Genomic DNA, 19,572 nt, shown 5'->3' with positions numbered 1-19,572 from the left:
CGTCTGACCTCTGTGATTGCCAACAAGGGTTTTGCCACCAAGTACTAAGTGGTCCTCTGTAGCTCAATTGGTAGAGCATGGCGCTTGTAACGCCAGGGTAGTGGGTTCGATCCCCAGGACCACCCATACCTAAAAAAGTTATGCACACATGACTGTAAGTCGCTTTGGATAAAAGTGTCTGCTAAATGGCATATTATTAGAAGTCATGTTTTGCAGAGGGGTCAAATACTTATTTCTCTCATTAAAATGCAAATCAATTTATAACATTTTTGACATGCGTTTTTCTGGAATTTTTTGTTGTTATTCTGTCTCTCACTGTTCAAATACACCTACCATTAAAATTATAGACTGATCATGTCTTTGTCAGTGGGCAAACGTACAAAATCAGCAGGGGATCAAATACTTTTTTCCCTCACTGTATGTCTGAAGAAACCAGTCAAGGCTCATCACCCGTCTAACACTATCCCTACCGTGAAGCATGGTGGTGGCAGCATCATGCTATGGTGATGCTTTTCAGCGGCAGGGACTGGGAGACTGGTAAGGATAGAGGGAACAATAAATGGAGCCAAATATAGGTAAATCCTTGATGAGAACCTGCTTCAGAGTGCAAATGACCTTCGATGACCCCAAGCATACAGCCAAAGCAATGCTGGAATGGCTTCAGAACAAGAATGTGAAAGTCCTTGAGTGGCCCAGACTTGAATGACATTGAAAATCTGTGGAAAGACTTGAAGATTGCTGTTTACCGCCGCTCCCTAAATTGAGATGTGCAAAGCTGTAATCACCGCCAAAGGTGCTTCTACAAAGTATTGACTCAGGGGTGTAAATACTTACATAAATTTGCAAACATTTCTAAAAACATGTTTTCACTTCCATTATGGGGTATTGTGTGTAGATGGGTGAGATTTTATATATATATAAACAGTGGGGGAAAAAAGTATTTAGTCAGCCACCAATTGTGCAAGTTCTCCCACTTAAAAAGATGAGAGAGGCCTGTAATTTTCGTCATAGGTACACGTCAACTATGACAGACAAATTGAAAAAATAAAATCCAGAAAATCACATTGTAGGATTTTTTATGAATTTATTTGCAAATTATGGTGGAAAATAAGTATTTGGTCACCTACAAACAAGCAAGATTTCTGGCTCTCACAGACCTGTAACTTCTTCTTTAAGAGGCTCCTCTGTCTTCCACTCGTTACCTGTATTAATGGCACCTGTTTGAACTTGTTATCAGTATAAAAGACACCTGTCCACAACCTCAAACAGTCACACTCCAAACTCCACAATGGCCAAGACCAAAGAGCTGTCAAAGGACACCAGAAACAAAATTGTAGACCTGCACCAGGCTTGGAAGACTGAATCTGCAATAGGTAAGCAGCTTGGTTTGAAGAAATCAACTGTGGGAGCAATTATTAGGAAATGGAAGACATACAAGACCACTGATAATCTCCCTCGATCTGGGGCTCCACGCAAGATCTCACCCCGTGGGGTCAAAATTATCACAAGAACGGTGAGCAAAAATCCCAGAACCACACGGGGGGACCTAGTGAATGACCTGCAGAGAGCTGGGACCAAAGTAACAAAGCCTACCATCAGTAACACACACTACGCCACCAGGGACTCAAATATTGCTTAAGCCAGTACATGTCCAGGCCCGTCTGAAGTTTGCTAGAGTGCATTTGGATGATCCAGAAGAGGATTGGGAGAATGTCATATGGTCAGATGAAACCAAAATAGAAATTTTTGGTAAAAACTCAACTCGTCGTGTTTGGAGGACAAAGAATGCTGAGTTGCATCCAAAGAACACCATACCTACTGTGAAGCATGAGGGTGGAAACATCATGCTTTGGGGCTGTTTTTCTGCAAAGGGACCAGGACGACTGATCCGTGTAAAGGAAAGAATGAATGGGGCCATGTATCAGGAGATTTTGAGTGAAAACCTCCTTCCATCAGCAAGGCCATTGAAGATGAAACGTGGCTGGGTCTTTCAGCATGACAATGATACCAAACACACCGCCCGGGCAACGAAGGAGTGGCTTCGTAAGAAGCATTTCAAGGTCATTCTCCAGATCTCAACCCCATAGAAAATCTTTGGAGGGAGTTGAAAGTCTGTGTTGCCCAGCAACAGCCCCAAAACATCACTGCTCTAGAGGAGATCAGCATGGAGGAATGGGCCAAAATACTAGCAACAGTGTGTGAAAACCTTGTGAAGACTTACAGAAAACGTTTGACCTGTGTCATTGCCAACAAAGGGTATATAACAAAGTATTGAGAAACTTTTGTTATTGACCAAATACTTATTTTCCACCATAATTTGCAAATAAATTCATAAAAAATCCTACAATGTGATTTTCTGGATTTTTGTTTCTCATTTTGTCTGTCATAGTTGACGTGTACCTATGATGAAAATTACAGGCCTCTCTCATCTTTTTAAGTGGGAGAACTTGCACAATTGGTGGCTGACTAAATACTTTTTTTCCCCACTGTATATATATATATATATATATTAATCCATTTTGAATTCAGGCTGTAACGCAACAAAATGTGGAATAAGTCAAGGGGTATGAACACTTTCTGAAAGCACTGTACCTTTTCTTTGAGCACAGTTTGTATAATGTGTTACCTCCTTAGTTAAAAGATCAAGGACATTGGGCCTCCCACCTTAGTGAAGAAATTAATAATCTAGAATAAGTATATTCATTGTCATGATGGGATTTCTATTTGGACATTAATTGAGCTCAGTGTAGGCCTAAAGTCTTTGTACGCTTTACTGTCTTTTCATTAAACATTTTGGACATTTCCTATTTTCTGACTGGTGCTTAGCTGTTTTCTGAGTACACACAATCTCCGCTAGCTGTGTTATCTGATATGGGGCCAGGTAACGTCTAGATAGGAGTGTGTCGATTCAGAGAAGGTCATTGATTTAATCTTATATGTCTGCAGCTGACTGCGACTAGCCTTTTCCCCATCACATGCACTGATAAGTGTGTTGTAGAAAAAAGTTACTATCCCCAGTTTTATAGAGCTATAGCTACCCTTTTAACTTTGCCTTTATCTGTCCCTTGACATTGATCGAACCATGATTTTTTGTGTGTTTATTATTAAGCGAAACATTTAAAGATATCAACAAGGAAATGAACACGTAACATGTTTGTCTGTACAGTTTTTATGGACAAAGAAATGCTAACGTACAGTAAACGTGCAACAAATTACAAATACAAAACAGAAAAGTTAAGCACTTACAGCATTAGGAAAAGCACTATTATATAAATGATTAAAGTCATATTATTCCATCATTAAATACAGTATCAGAAATGTAACTTGGGTCAGTCTTCTCTGAGAACTAGTTAATGCAAATAAAATACAACCACCTCTTGACATCTCATCTTACTCTGTATACCAATCCATTGTGATGCTGTAATTTGAAAAGGTGTTTTCACCGACAGTAATAACTTGATAAATGGTACATGAACTGTACATTTATTGACCTGTTTCCTTTCAACAACACGCACAAATCCATGACATTAGCCAGGTCCTTGTATTACCAAAAGAGGCCCAGTGTTTAACATGTCATCAAGACATGAGTATCTGTACATATTTGTTGGAAGAGAAACGTTTTTTCCCTTTTCAGTAATGTCACATTTATTTAATTTTAGGGGCATCAATGTTTCCTCCATTAATACTTAGGTGGAGTGGTCCCCCCTGTCTACCTCTGTTACTCCACCCTGAATAAATGGACTAATACATTCCATTAGGTGTGGGCATCCCTGAATGTTGATGTGGGGACCCTCAGGTCCTGCCTAAGGAAAAACACAGGATAAACACCAGGGCGTCATACAATATATCGAACATGAAGGCTGGCCCATGATCTGAGATGAGAGGTCTTGACCTCTAGCCTGGTCCCTTTCACAGTAGGGGAAAAACTATAGGGACGTGACTGACCAGCGAAACCATGTTGAATTTTCTAATTGGTTAAGTTAAGGTTCAAGGTTAGGGTTAGTTTCAGGGTTTGCCTTCACAGGACTGTCAATAAGATGCAGGCCAGTCACATCACTTTAGCCACTCCTCTCACAGTAGGCAGCAGGAGGTGCTGCGCATGGGAAGGTGGGTGGGCAGCTTGGTGTGCTGCCTGAAGCTGTTCCTCTTGTTGTTAAGCACTGGGGCGGCGGTGGACAGGGGGGCCGTGGGGGTCTCCTGGGCAGCAGCAGGAGGCACTGCACTCTCCTGCACCGCATTGACCTGCTGGGGAGGAGCCTCGGGCTTGGCCACGCCCCCTTTGTTGTTGTTCTTAGTGTTCTTTTTGACTTTCTTCTCCTGGGGCTCCGTGGGGTCTGTGAGGTCCTCGGGGGCACCCTCTAGTGAAGGTAAGGGCTCTGCAGGCAGCTCTGTGGGGGTGGGCTTGCCCTCTGCCTGCTCCTCATTGGGAATATTCAGGTTGGAGGTGGAGCGCTTGGTGTTGGTGCAGGTGGAGCTGTGTATTGGAACATGTATAAAAAAAATGACCACATAGAGTATTTACAAAAGCAAAGCAAATTACTAGCAGGTGTGTTTTTGTTATGGGAGCCCTTCGATCCACAAACGGGCTGATGCTGGAACCTTACTAACTCTACAGTAGCGACATTCAATGAACAATTCGCAATCATATGATATAGGGCATCTTGCAGTATATCCCTACAGAAGAGATTGGGGTTGCCTCCTCCCCTGCTCCACTCACCCATTGGAGCTCCTGTCCTCTGAGTCCTTCTGTTCACTGCTGTAGCGGAGCTCTGCTGGAGTCTTAAACGACAGGTCCTTCTTCCCCTTCAGCCAATATGTCTTCATGTAGCCTTTACCCTGTGATTGGACAGAATGTAGGCAGAAATAGTACCGTGTTCATGATCCTTATGTTCAATACCTGTCATGATTATAACTCAGCCAATGGATGGGCCGCAAATGACCATTTTAGGACTTTTGAACTTTGATAAAACTCCTGAAGAGATCAAAATATGTTTGAATAGATACAGTGGGGTAAAAAAGTATTTAGTCAGCCACCAATTGTGCAAGTTCTCCCACTTAAAAAGATGAGAGAGGCCTGTAATTTTCATCATAGGTACACGTCAACTATGACAGACAAATTGAGAAAACAAATTCCAGAAAATCACATTGTAGGATTTTTTATGAATTTATTTGCAAATTATGGTGGAAAATAAGTATTTGGTCACCTACAAACAAGCAAGATTTCTGGCTCTCACAGACCTGTAACTTCTTCTTTAAGAGGCTCTTCTGTCCTCCACTCGTTACCTGTATTAATGGCACCTGTTTGAACTTGTTATCAGTATAAAAGACACCTGTCCACAACCTCAAACAGTCACACTCCAAACTCCACTATGGCCAAGACCAAAGAGCTGTCAAAGGACACCAGAAACAAAATTGTAGACCTGCACCAGGCTGGGAAGACTGAATCTGCAATAGGTAAGCAGCTTGGTTTGAAGAAATCAACTGTGGGAGCAAATATTAGGAAATGGAAGACATACAAGACCACTGATAATCTCCCTCGATCTGGGGCTCCACGCAAGATCTCACCCCGTGGGGTCAAAATGATCACAAGAACGGTGAGCAAAAATCCCAGAACCACACGGGGGGACCTAGTGAATGACCTGCAGAGAGCTGGGACCAAAGTAACAATGCCTACCATCAGTAACACACTACGCCGCCAGGGACTCAAATCATGCAGTGCCAGACGTGTCCCCCTGCTTAAGCCAGTACATGTCCAGGCCCGTCTGAAGTTTGCTAGAGTGCATTTGGATGATCCAGAAGAGGATTGGGAGAATGTCATATGAAACCAAAATAGAACTTTTTGGTAAAAACTCAACTCGTCGTGTTTGGAGGACAAAGAATGCTGAGTTGCATCCAAAGAACACCATACCTACTGTGAAGCATGGGGGTGGAAACATCATGCTTTGGGGCTGTTTTTCTGCAAAGGACCAGGACGACTGATTTGTGTAAAGGAAAGAATGAATGGGGCCATGTATCGTGAGATTTTGAGTGAAAACCTCCTTCCATCAGCAAGGGCATTGAAGATGAAACGTGGCTGGGTCTTTCAGCATGACAATGATCCCAAACACACCGCCCGGGCAACGAAGGAGTGGCTTCGTAAGAAGCATTTCAAGGTCCTGGAGTGGCCTAGCCAGTCTCCAGATCTCAACCCCATAGAAAATCTTTGGAGGGAGTTGAAAGTCCGTGTTGCTCAGCGACAGCCCCAAAACATCACTGCTCTAGAGGAGATCTGCATGGAGGAATGGGCCAAAATACCAGCAACAGTGTATGAAAACCTTGTGAAGACATACAGAAAACATTTGACCTGTGTCATTGCCAACAAAGGGTATATAACAAAGTATTGAGAAACTTTTGTTATTGACCAAATGCTTATTTTCCACCATAATTTGCAAATAAATTCATAAAAAATCCTACAATGTGATTTTCTGGATTTTTTTTCTCATTTTGTCTGTCATAGTTGACGTGTACCTATGATGAAATTTACAGGCCTCTCTCATCTTTTTAAGTGGGAGAACTTGCACAATTGGTGGCTGACTAAATACTTTTTTGCCCCACTGTAGATTTAATAAATAGATTTAGTGTGGTGCATTTTTGTCTGTTTGGCAGGTGGAGCATCACAGTGCCATGATGGAGCATCGTACACATACCTTCACAAAGATCTTTCCCCTCTCCTCAATTATGTATGGCTCATGTTCCAAGTGATCTTTAGTGGTCTGGCTTATGTGGATCTGCATGCCCTGTACAGACAGACACACAGAGGTTGATGGCTAACATAGTGCTAACTATTCAGCTCACTCAATGTCACATTAACCTACTTGCGGCCTACTTACGAAGTAAATGATTTGCTATACAGTGCTAATTGATCATGTCTGTTAGTGAAATATTTAATATTAAATCCATTTGGATTCAATCACTTTTTGACAGCACCCCTTTTGATTTGAACAAAACCTTCCATATAAAATTGTCCATTGTAGAAGTGCTAAGAAAGTGACCTTTGGACCTGAATGCCAAAACATTCAAGAGATAAAGTTGCTCAAAGTTGACCAATTTTGCATACCCCACCATACCATGAGACATCCATGTCTTCATCACTGGAAAAGATAAACGGTTGATAATTTATAATAATAATATGCCATTTAGCAGACGCTTTTATCCAAAGCGACTTACAGTCATGTGCGCATACATTTTTACGTATGGGTGGTCCCGGGGATCGAACCCACTACCCTGGCGTTACAAGCGCCATGCTCTACCAATTGAGCTACAGAGGACCACATAATATATATATATATATATATATATATATATATATATATATATATATATATAATTTAAAAGCTTACAAACAGGGTTGTCAAACTATTTTAAATATATATATATCTTTTTTTTAATGTCATTTCTTTAACATTAAACGTCAATGATCTAAAAACGTATAAACTCAGATTTTTTTTCCTATTTACATACATTGTAGCTTAGACCATATTTGACATAATCTGAGGTTTTTGTGTTGTGACCAATATTCCCTCTAAGCTGTGCGCGGGCACACAGCTCCCCGGCACTAGTGCGCAGAAGAAATATCAGCCCGCGCAGAGAAGCACAAGATTTACCATCACTCAACTTTCTAGAGTTTTCCCCGTTAGTTAACACTATCAACGTTTCCCTTTAATGTGAGAATTGTGATCGAATCTATGCAATATACCAAAACAAAACTAACTATGCAAGAGATTTTGTTGTAGGCAGAACGCATAGGAGTAGGATTCTGTTGCATTGACAGGCACGACTCAGGCCCTTACTCTACACAGACCAGTGCGCCATAACCAATCAGAGCTGCAGTAGGCCTATATGCAAATAGACCATTGCCATATATGGATCTGTGCCATTCACTTTGAACTGGACTGTTTTTACAGCATGAGCGGTCGTGAGTAGATGCGCTTGTTTTGAGATCAAAGCGAGAGCTACATGTGGCGACTTGTGCACATTTGAACATTTGTTCAGATCCTTTGCTAGTTAGTGAGTTATTCACCCAGTTATAGAACATTTGTAGTCAGCAATGGGGGAGTGATTGCTTCCTACAAGAGCACAAAACGTGTGTATTTCTAGACATCTTTGAAAAGCGAGTCAGGTAAAGAGCTTTTTTCTGTCTTAAAGGGCCAGTGTTGTATTTTGAGACAGGCTTGAATAAGCTAAGTAGCCAAAAGGCAGAGGGTAGCATAATTTGTCTGATTCTCTGTAAAAATGGTATGGGAATAATTATGGTTTCTTGCATCAAACAACACAACAACATTTTCAGTCACTATTGGATAAACAGTTTCATGTCAAGCCCTGCATGTTTTTTTCAAAAGTCTCATGGAATGTAGGCCTACATTGAACCCCACACATTGGCTGCTACTGTAGGCTGAACGACAGAACAGCTATTTCCATGTTAAAATGTTATGGGATGCATTTTCTCCATTGTTTTTGATGGTAGGCCACTCTGGTAGGCCTACATTATGATCGAATAGCCACAGTAGCCTACTTGACCATTGTTAAAACTAACTTAAACCGGGTACAGCATCAGTGTTCACAGTAAATGCGCGCCGGAAGTTGCACAGAATTTTCAGAACGTTCAGGTTTGCGCTCAGCAGACCTGAAATTTGCTCAGTGCTGACATTTTTTTGAGGGAACATTGGTTATGACCGCCATTGGTTGAGACACAACATGCTCTTTAATACAGCATGGGTGTCAATCATAGAAATAGAACATGTATGGAACATTTTGTTTAAATCAAAAGGAATGCTGTCAAAGTGATTGAATTCAAATGGATTTACCCTATAGTGAGGTTATGTTCTAATGGCAGCACTCACCACCCCATTGCTCTCCATGCGGGAGGCAGTGTTGACGGTGTCTCCAAACAGACAGTAGCGAGGCATCTTCAGCCCCACCACCCCAGCCACCACCATCCCTGAGTGGATCCCTGAAGGGAAACAACACACAATGAAGTTAAACTGCTTTACTGAACCTGGATCAGTGGCTCTAGATTCAGGGTGCCTTAAGGGGTATACATCTGGCAGAATTAACTGAGCAGCACAGTCAGGGCATGGCTAGACAATATCAAGCCTTTGACTTCCTTTTGTCCGGATTATAAAGACACATTGTACAGTACAGTATGTGTATGCTTTATGTCTGTCATGTATGCAGGGTTGGGTAGGTTACTATATAAATGTAATCCGTTACAGTTACATGACCAAAATTGTAATCAGTAACGTAACTTTCGGATTACCCAAACTCAGTAACGTAATCTGTCTAAACTGTCTGTGCCATAGAAATAGAATGACTAGATTGTATTTCAATGGTCTCTGCTCACCGACTCTGATCTGGATGTTGTCTCCAGTGGAGGGGTCTTTGAGGTGGTCGATGGAGCTCAGCATGTCCAAGGCCATGTCACATATGTGGTGGGCATGGAAGGTTGTCTTATTGGGCACGCCTGCCACCACCATGTAGGCATCTCGGATGGTCTCCACCTGAATCCAGGGGAATAAAAGTCAAGTAGTATGTTTAGAAGCATTACTGTATACATTATATCCTACCAATGAAACAAACTAAACATTCCACTCTGTAAAACATTGCTACAGCCACTCAGTGCATGATAATAGAGTCTTCCCTTTTTGGTCCAGACAACCTTGGTTGAGTATTCAGGCATATTGTTCCCACAGAGTCCCTTGTTTTGTATTGTCCCAGTCATTCACCTTGTAGACGTTGTGCTTCTCGCTGAGCGTGTCGAAGACTATGTAGATTTCGTTGAGCATGTCCACCACCTGCATGGGCGTGATGTGGATGCAGATCTCGTTGAACTTCACCACGTCGCTGAATAGGATGGTCACGTCCGGGAACACCTGGGAAACGGAAAGGAAATACCAGCACACTTAGATGCTTGACATTTTACTGTGGTGTTTCTTCTGGCTTGATAGAAATGAGGTGGCTAGTTAGCTCCAGAATTCAATTGAGTCTTATTGTCATTGAATGTTTTGAGCCAACATGGAGGATAGTTTCCTCTACAAACTCTATGGCTGCGTCTGAAATGGCACCCTATTGCCTATATAGTGCACTACTTTTGACCAGAGCTTGGGCACTATATGGTGCACTATATAGGGAATGAGGTGCCATTTTGGATGCAGCCTGTATATCTGTACATGTATCTGTAAATATATGGCTCTGGGTTAGTACCTGGCACGTCTCCAGGGCCGTGATACCCTTCCTGAGCCGGTCAGCCACAGCTTTGGGGATCATGGCGTAGAGGAGGGAGTCTCCTCTCTTCTTCTCCTCGTCCAGCTTCTTGATGATCTCCTGGAGCTGGGCGTACTTCTGCTGCTCCTGGAGTGGGAGGAGCCACCAGAGAGAGAGAGAGCTGTCAGTCAACTAACTCTTCCTCATCCTTCTTCAAAGGCCTATCCAGCCCCGCCCTTGAGATGGTCTTTGCCTCTGCCTTTCAGTGTGAACTATACACTGCATACGTCTTTATTTGTAATTTTGAAAATAACGCTGCCTATGAGCAGGACTGTGTGTGGGTATAGTAGTATGTCTTGCATTCTTAGCTGAGGCAAACTTGGCCCAGTTAGTAGATGAGTTATATGATAACGTTAACAGTGTACCAAAGTAAGGTTGTGTGTTATTCCAATTCAAGAAAGGTGGTATGTGGTATATATGAAATGTGCATGACTTACCTGGTCAAGAGCCAGCTGAAGTTCAGCCGACTGCTGTGTTCCGGCTAAGATGAGCTCTCGGCTGGAGTCGTGTAGGTTCAGATCGTTCACATAGACGCCCATTTTAATCATGTCCTCCACTGTCTCTATACTGGAAGAGGAAGAAAAGAGAGGAAGAGGAATGAGAGAGACAGCAAAGATGGGATGAGTGGCAGAAAGGGAGATAAGAAGGGATTGAAAAGGGAAGTGGATAAAAGCAACATGCAACAATTTAAAAGATTTTACAGTTCATATAAGGAAATCACTCAATTGAAATAAATAAATTAGGCCCTAATCTATGGATTTCACATGACTGGGCGGGGGCGCAGCCATGGGTGGGCCTGGGAGGGCATAGGCCCTCCCAATTGGGAGCCAGGCCCAGCCAATCAGAATGAGTTTTTCCCCACAAAAAGGCTTTATTACAGACAGAAATACTCCTCAGTTTCATCAGCTGTCCGAGTGGCTGGTCTCAGATGATCCCGCAGGTGAAGAAGCAGGATGTGGAGGTCCTGGGCTGGCGTGGTTTGAGGCGGCTTATTTTAGAGAAATGAACATTCAATTCTCTGGCAACAGCTCTGGTGGACATTTCAGCAGTCAGCATGCCAATTGCAAGCTAACTCAAAACCTAAGACATCTGTGGCATTGTGTTGTGTGACTGAACTGCACATTTTAGAGTGGCCTTTTATTGTCCCTAGCACAAGGTGCACCTGTGTAATGATCATGTTGTTTAATCAGCTTCTTGATATACAACACCTGTCAGGTGGATGGATTATCTTGGTAAAGGAGAAATACTCACTAACAGGGATGTAAACACATTTTTGCACAACATTTTTGTGGATCTTTTATTTCAGCTCATCAAACATGGGACCAACACTTTACATGCTGCGTTTATATTTTTGTTCAGTATATATTTAAAGCGGTATAAATATGTAATATATTATGCATACTGCACATATTTATAGGCATATAGTAATACTATACATATTGTATATCATTGTTTTTACTATTTTCATATGCTAATAAACATTTTCATATGCTAATAAACACCATAAGGTAAGGTAAGGACCATCTAAGGTAAGTGTTGGAGCCAAATTCCCTAACGTTCAGTCTCATTATGAATGTTTATGGTTTGTCTTATTAGAATTGTGAAATATTGATTAATTGAAATCATGTTTTGGGTTTTCTATTATGGTTATCATGGGTATTTGAAAGCAATATGGAGCCTCACCTGGGCACACCTCCTTCTTCCCATGTTCCCCTTCCCTATACCCATTTTGTGATTTGGTATTATGGCTCAGGTAGGCCTGGATGGACTATAGTCGATGAAATTACCTTTGTTTGTGAAATACATATCTGTTTGTTTTTATACTATCGAAGCTTTGGATTCTCCTTTTTTGGTTGCTTTGGAAGCGCGTCTGACCGTGGCATCACATAGCTGTAGCCTCAAGGCAAGTTTTGAATTGGATTACGTATTTCCTTTATAGTAAGATAAGGACTAGGTACTGTACGGATGTTGTGGGTGGTCTTACATGGGCGTACTGAGGAAGATGAGCGAGTCCCACTGGGGGACGTACTTCATCTGACCCTTCAGGTGGAGGGGCTTCTTGGGAGGTTCCCTCATATCCTCGAAGATGGTTTCACTGCACTTCCCTGGGGATGACGAAGAGCAGGGTGGGGTCATCCACAGCCATAGAACTTGGAAATATTGCTTTGGAATTTAGAATTGTCATTGGTATTGGCACCAACAATTCCAAGACCATTACACTCTAGTTATTAAAAATTGTATAGTTAATACTTCATTCAAAATAGACATGGCAATCACTGACTCTGTTTTGATTCTGGCATTGTGTTGGATTTCTGTACCCCTTTCAAATGTAGGAGAACAAAGCTATGTAGCATGTAAGCTTATTTTGGTGAGCTGGACAGGTGGGATGATAGATAAAAAAAGAAGTGTGAAGGGCGAGGAAGAAGGGGTTCTCACCGGTGACAGTCTGGAAGGCGAGCAGCTCGATGTCCTCCCCCCCTGAGTTGGCTGAGCTGTTGTACTGAGTCAGAGCACTGCTGAACTCCTGGTCCCCCTTCATCTCCTCCACAGACTTCACATCTAATGGGCCAGAGGACAGGAGGGAATGAATGACGGAGGGAGGGAGGGAGGGTGGGTGGCTGAGTGAGTGACATTTGTTTAATCAATTTCACTCATGCTTATAACAGCACTGACAGAGAGATTTTTTTTTATTGTTACACATATTGGAAGACCTTAAAAGACCCGGTGCAGTCAAAAACCTGATTTTCCTGTGTTTTATGTATATTTCCACACTATGAGGTTGGAATAATACTGTGAAATTATGAAAATTATAATAATACCCTTTGTGTAAGAGCTGTTTGAAAAGACCGCTTGAAATTTCAGCCTGTTTTGGTGGCATGGTGTTTTGGCCTGCCTGTTGACATCACCAGGCAGTAAGTTAGTAAATAGACCAATAAGAAAGAGAGTTCCAAACCTCTCTGCCAATAACAGCTAGTTTTCAGTTTTCCCCTCCCAGACAGTCTTAGCAAAATTCTTGCTTGAGAAATTGCTCTTTGCTAAGAAGCTATCTATCTTTCTTTCTTTTTGACAATTTTAGTTGAAAACAATCACACAGTAACTCACTTAATTGTTACCCAGAAATTATTTGATATTGAGATAAAAACGGCTGCATTGGACCTTTAAAGTAATTAATCAAAATTACTTAAACATTAGACATGTGGTAGAGATTGTTAGGGACAAAGTACTCCCCTCTCCTGTCGGTTGACTGTGGTGACGGGCGGACCCTTGACTTCTCTGTACCTCTCTCTTCCTCTCTCTTTGGTTTCTCGCTCTCCTCTTTTCCCTCGTCTTCCTTTTCCTTGCTCAGTTTAGGGACGTTCACCTTCTGCTTGCTCTCCACCACAGCTTTGGACAGCAGCTCAAACACATTGTTAAGGTGGGTGTAGATCTGAGGGGAAGCATGGAACAGATGACTTCAGTCAATACCAGGGCCCGTATTCACAAAGCGTCTCAGAGTAGGAGTGCTGATCTAGGATCAGGTCCACACTGTCCATGTAACCTAATTTATTGTGATTGTGAAGGGAACATTGATCCTAGATCATCACTCCTACTCTGAGATGCTTTATTCTGAGACTGGCCCTGATATATGCAGACATAGTGATGCTTAAAGGTCCCACACAGTCATCCTATTTCCCCAAGTAAAAATAGCCTTTGAATGACCAAAACATCCCCATAATATTTTTACACTTTGCTCAGAATTGAAGAAATTGTACCTTCTCTCATCTCTAACTATCAGGAAGCCTGAAAGAACAGGCTGAGTGAGTGGGGAGCTTATATTCATGAGCTCGCCTTGACTGACAGCTCTTTGAAACCAAGGGCCGTTGGCAGGTAGAAAGGTAAACAATGGGCCACTTCATTGATGACCAGGTAGACAATGGGCCACATGACATTCCGAGCCTAAATAGTAGGCCTTAACCCATTTTCTCTGCAAAATGCTCTCATAGTCAACAGAGCTGTTGGATAGACAAAAAGCAGCAATACACAATTGCATTTCTATTGTTTTGTAACTAATTACAGAATACAGTTCACTGATACACTTCACAATAATTAGTAAAGCCTGAGTAACCTTAGGAGTTTAGACATAAGGGAATGTACATGAAAACAGCATGCAATAAGTGTGCTGGACAATGGTCCTCTGTAGCTCAATTGGTAGAGCATGGCGCTTGTAACGCCAGGGTAGTGGGTTCGATCCCCGGGACCACCCATACGTAAAAATGTATGCACACATGACTGTAAATTGCTTTGGATAAAAGCGTCTGCTAAATGGCATATTATTATATTATTATAAATAACAATATGTTCAGAATTGTATAGATCAGACATTTATTTGATCATTTACAATAGGACAGCATAGCCCAAAATATTGATCAACATAAACACTCATGAGAAATAAAGGTGAGACATAATTTGACATAAAAAAATAATTAAGAGCCATAAGCCTAATATAGGCACCCAGCCGCCCTACAGTGTACAGGACCCCATTGATTCGTACAATTTGTAACACTAATCTCCCATCCAAATGCTTGAAAAAAACATACAAAGTAACAAAATGTGATTTCATGTAAACGTTAATGACTTAGGCTTTAGGTAATGCAACCAACTACAACGATTGATGGGGAGGGGAGCGGGAGAGGAGAGGAGAGGGATCCATGTACCCCGATTCAATCAAGCAGACTTCAGTAACCCACTTGGCTTCAGTCACCCCCAAGATTGAAGCGGGACACAAATCCAGCTATGGCCTCCTCCTTGTCAGGCCTCTCACACTGGGCAGACAGGGGTCCTGGGATGGACCGCTCACACAGCTTCCCCACATACTGTAACATGCTGGATCAAGGGTGACCTTGTTGAAGAGGAGGTCCAGGAGCCTGCCTGTAATGTTTTTGAAAAGGGAAATGTTCGTTAAACGGGTAGTGAATTTAATTTCCTTTTATTTACTGTTCTGAGTTATGATGCTATCAATTCGTTGATGTAGTGATCTATTCATTCTACATTGTGTTTTCTGGTGTTCGTATTTGGAATTTTGTGTCCCTGAAATGCTCAATTGGTGCAGATTCTAAATGAACAGTGGTGTCAAGTAATTAAATAAAAATACTTTAAAGTACTACTTTAGTCGTTTTTGGGGGTATCTGTACTTACACTATTTATATTTTTGACAATTCTTACTTCACTACATTCCTAATCGGGAAAGCCGATTTGGTATCACAGCATTCCTGCTGCGGTGGTTGCCTGGGAAGCTGTGCAGACAAATTAGATGTAGAATTTTCTAAAATGTCTATCATTACAGCTTGATGATAGTGAAAAGACAAAAGGAGATGGAAAGTGAAATTAATAATGATACTTACATTATGGTCAGCGCTTGCAAGATCCACTGTTCCACTGTCAATGATGGTATTGTATCCGTCTTTAGGATTAGCTTCCTGGCAAGACCCATCGAATATTCTCCCCAATTGATAAAGCAACTTCGCTCGAAATGTGCACTGCACACCCGTGACATGATCGTAATTTTCGGTGCAGCCTGTCCACCCAAAATGAAAATGAGACACTGCTGTCGGATTGTCTTCATTCTTCGGAAAATAGTGTAACGTTAAATTTACACTATGGCATCCAGTCACAGCTTTTTGCCGGCATGCTGGTAAGAGCTTGCTAGCTAACAGTCACACCACAGATGAAAGGCTACCAGTTTATAAAAAATATATATATATTTGGTCGTGCGTTCTGCTTGAGCTAGCTACTAGTAGCTTGCCTATGGTTTGTAAACAAAGCCAAAGCAAGGTGTAGGAACAGATGCACTGATGGTTTAAGGCGGTACATATTTAAATTAGTTAAGATGATAAGATGCTACCATTGGTGTATTACATTTCCGGCTTTATGTGACGTTAGATAAAGCAGGAAGTAAATCCTTGGTAATGCCTGTCTGAATCCAAGCGTTTGACACGGGGAAGGGGACCAGTAACTTTATGATGAAACTTTATCAATGTGCCAGCTACAGTCATTTTTCATACTTGGGTACCCTACTTTGAACTGGTTTCATCCAAATATCATCCAATGTGATGAAAAACATTATTTTCACTGTTTGGGACCATTAAAGGGGGTTGTTGAATGTAACTAAATAACCCAAATATCCACTAACAAACTCTTTAGATTGACAACAATAGCCTAGGGAAGTGGAAAAACCATACCAAATGTAACAGAACCCTCATCCCCCTCTCTTCTCCCCTCCTATACTCACATTGTCCCAGCTGAACTCCAGCATGGGCCGCACCAGGGTGAACTCTTCGTCGACCTTCTTGCCCTGCAGGTCGGAGAAGACCTCCTTTAGGCCGTCCCCGATGCGGTACATGGTCATGTCCCGGCGGAAGATCACGCTAAAGGGGAACATGTCGAAAAATATGCCCCTCTTCATGGGTAGCTTCTCGTACCCCGGGGCCGTCTTCTGCTGGGGCATGCGGTGCTTGAAGGCAGCGTTGTCAAAGTTCATCTTGTAGATCTGCGGAAAGAGACTTCAAAGGTAATCATGGAAACGCAGCTGTGAGGATCTTAAGGTTGTGAGGATCTTGACAATGGGGCCTGACACTAAAGTTGCTTGACAATGGGGCAAACAATTGCACTTGGAAAGTGATGCACTCCTAGGTCTAGGTCGGAGGAGTTACTTGCAGGTGCGTTGGGGTGTACATAACATTGTTCTAAGAAGTAGCTTCAAATAGGTAGATGCCCACAGTACAGTACATACCACATATGTCATCTTCTCAGTCTCCTCTTTGGACAGGATCTCAACTTCAATGTCCGTGTTGTAGAACTGCCTTCCCACTTGAGACAGCTGGCCTACAGTATGGGAAGAGAGAACAAATATTTTTACAGGTTGGGGATGTGTGACATGGACCCTATGTACAGTATTACCAAATATAGTGCTTCCAGAAAAATAGTGTTTGTTATGTTTGTCCTCTGTGGTGCTCCCTACCTACCTTTGACAAACTGGGTGAAGCCCTTGCGGGTGCTGCGGTAGTGCAGGGTGAGGCTGGTCTCACACTCCTCCTCCACACAGAAGCTGGGAGGCTGCACCTTGGGGAAGGAGAAGCGGAAGTACTCGTGCAGGTTGTCCAGCTCATTGATGAAGTCACGCACATTACGACCCAACACCTGGATGAATGGATAAGGGATAAATAATGACATTACACACACACCAGTGTATTGATCATTGATTAGGGCCAATTATGCCTATTGTTAACTCAGACACTTGAGGAGGGCCACTAGGCACTAGGTTACCTTGAGAATCCTCTCATAGCCGTAGTTCCCAATCCTCTTCACCATGTAAACCCCAAAGGCATACATGAGCTCATCATGGGTCTTCCCCAGGACCTCGCCTGCTGCCTTGGCCAGCCGCAGGATCAGGTTGTCACTGCAGGGGAAGAAGGAGGATACCTAGATATGACATTTACATTTGAGTAATTTAGCAGATGCTCTAATCCAGAGCGATTTACAGTTAGTGCATTCATTGACCTGTTGTCTATGTGTGTGTTGTTATGTATTCCAAATCAAATCAAATAACATTTTATTTGCCACCTGCGCTGAATACAACAGGTGTAGACATTACCATGAAATGCTTACTTACAGCCCTTAACCAACAATGCATTTATTTTTAAATAAAAAAGTAAAATAAAACAACAACAAAAAAGTGTTGAGAAAAAAAGAGCAGAAGTGAAATAAAATAACAGTAGGGAGGCTATATACAGGGGGGTACCGGTGCAGAGTCAATGTGCGGGGGCACCGGCTAGTTGAGGTAATATGTACATGTGGGTAGAGTTGATGGTCTATGTAAATGTGTTGTGCTTTTGCCAAGTCTGTCAGGAAAGAGATTAAAGTGAAACCTCAAGTGACTTCCCTTCCTGGTAAAATTAGAATAGAAAGTAAATATGATGCATATGATGGGTACAGAGATGTAGTTAGACCCGACAGTTAGATGGGATATGACCGTACTTGTACATCTGATGGCGGACAAACTTGAGATGCGGTATCTCTGCCCGGGCCTCTATCAGTCTCCATACATCCTCTCCGTAGGACTCGTTGATATAATCATTCACCGCTTCCAAGTACAGGCCGTACATCTTAAGGGGGTTGGGAACCTCCAGATTTCTGCCAAGTTAACTGCTTTACTGAGGAAGGGGAAGGAAAGAAGAAGTGTAAAACACCTGCAGTCTGAGTCATTTTACATATAGGATGAACTAGATGTTAAAAACGATGCTATGAGCATACCAGGCGCTATGAAGTGGCTCATTATTCATTGTCACAAATATTTTCCTAAATCAATAAATCATCCCTTTTGGGAATTAGGTTTTCAGACAGAGCAAGATTCTCCCCTTTGAAATCTTGCTCTACTCACAGCTCTACTCTACATGTGCAGTACTTACATTTCACAAGTAGTATTTAACCGATGAGTAAAAAGGAGAAAATCAATCTCACCCCTACAGTTGAAGTCGGAAGTTTACATACACCTTTGCCAAATACATTTCAACTCAGTTTTAATCCTAGTAAAAATGCCCTGTCTTAGGTCAGTTAGGATCACCACTTTATTTTAAGAATGTGAAATGTCAGAATAATAGTAGAGAGAATTATTTATTTCAGCTTTTATTTATTTCATCACATTCCCAGTGGGTCAGAAGTTTACATACACTCAATTAGTATTTGTTAGCATTGCCTTTAAATAGTTTAACTTGGGTCAAACATTTTGGGTAGCCTTCCACAAGCTTCCCACAATAAGTTGGGTGAATTTTGGCCCATTCCTCCTGACAGAGCTGGTGTAACTGAGTCAGGTTTGTAGGCCTCCTTGCTCGCACATGCTTTTTCAGTTCTGCCCACACATTTTCTATAGGCTTGAGGTCAGGGCTTTGTGATGGCCACTCCAATACCTTGACTTTGTTGTCCTTAAGTCATTTTGACACAACTTTGGAAGTATGCTTGGGGTCATTGTCCATTTGGAAGACCCATTTGCGACCAAGCTTTAACTTCCTGACTGATGTCTTGAGATGTTGCTTTAATATATCCACATAATTTTCCTTTCTCATGATGACATCTATTTTGTGAAGTGCACAAGTCCCTCCTGCAGCAAAGCACCACCACAGCATGATGCTGCCACCCTCCAATTGACTCAAAGTATGTCAATTAGCCTATCAGAAGCTTCTAAAGCCATGACATCATTTTCTGGAATTTTCCAAGCTGTTTAAAGGCACTGTCAACTTA

At 42.1% G+C, this 19,572-nt stretch overlaps 1 protein-coding gene across 1 annotated transcript; it reads right to left on the bottom strand.

Annotated features, from left to right (window-relative positions):
* Positions 1-3,156: 3,156 nt before the first annotated feature.
* LOC311139437 (soluble guanylate cyclase 88E-like) lies at positions 3,157-18,440 on the bottom strand (the record flags this gene model as incomplete). Its single annotated transcript, XM_084174312.1, has 16 exons — positions 3,157-4,474; positions 4,718-4,836; positions 6,687-6,776; positions 8,880-8,989; positions 9,380-9,536; positions 9,762-9,908; positions 10,240-10,386; positions 10,737-10,866; positions 12,284-12,404; positions 12,736-12,858; positions 13,579-13,726; positions 16,568-16,825; positions 17,069-17,160; positions 17,301-17,475; positions 17,602-17,734; positions 18,313-18,440. 16 exons carry the CDS (start codon positions 18,438-18,440, stop codon positions 4,072-4,074), a joined length of 2,481 nt encoding a protein of 826 aa, XP_084030438.1. The 3' UTR covers positions 3,157-4,071.
* Between the last annotated feature and the right edge of the window lie 1,132 nt (positions 18,441-19,572).

Source organism: Coregonus lavaretus (genome assembly GCF_964263955.1).
Source record: "Coregonus lavaretus genome assembly, chromosome: 13".
Classification (NCBI taxonomy): domain Eukaryota; kingdom Metazoa; phylum Chordata; class Actinopteri; order Salmoniformes; family Salmonidae; genus Coregonus; species Coregonus lavaretus.
This window is presented reverse-complemented; position numbering and strand designations above follow the sequence as displayed.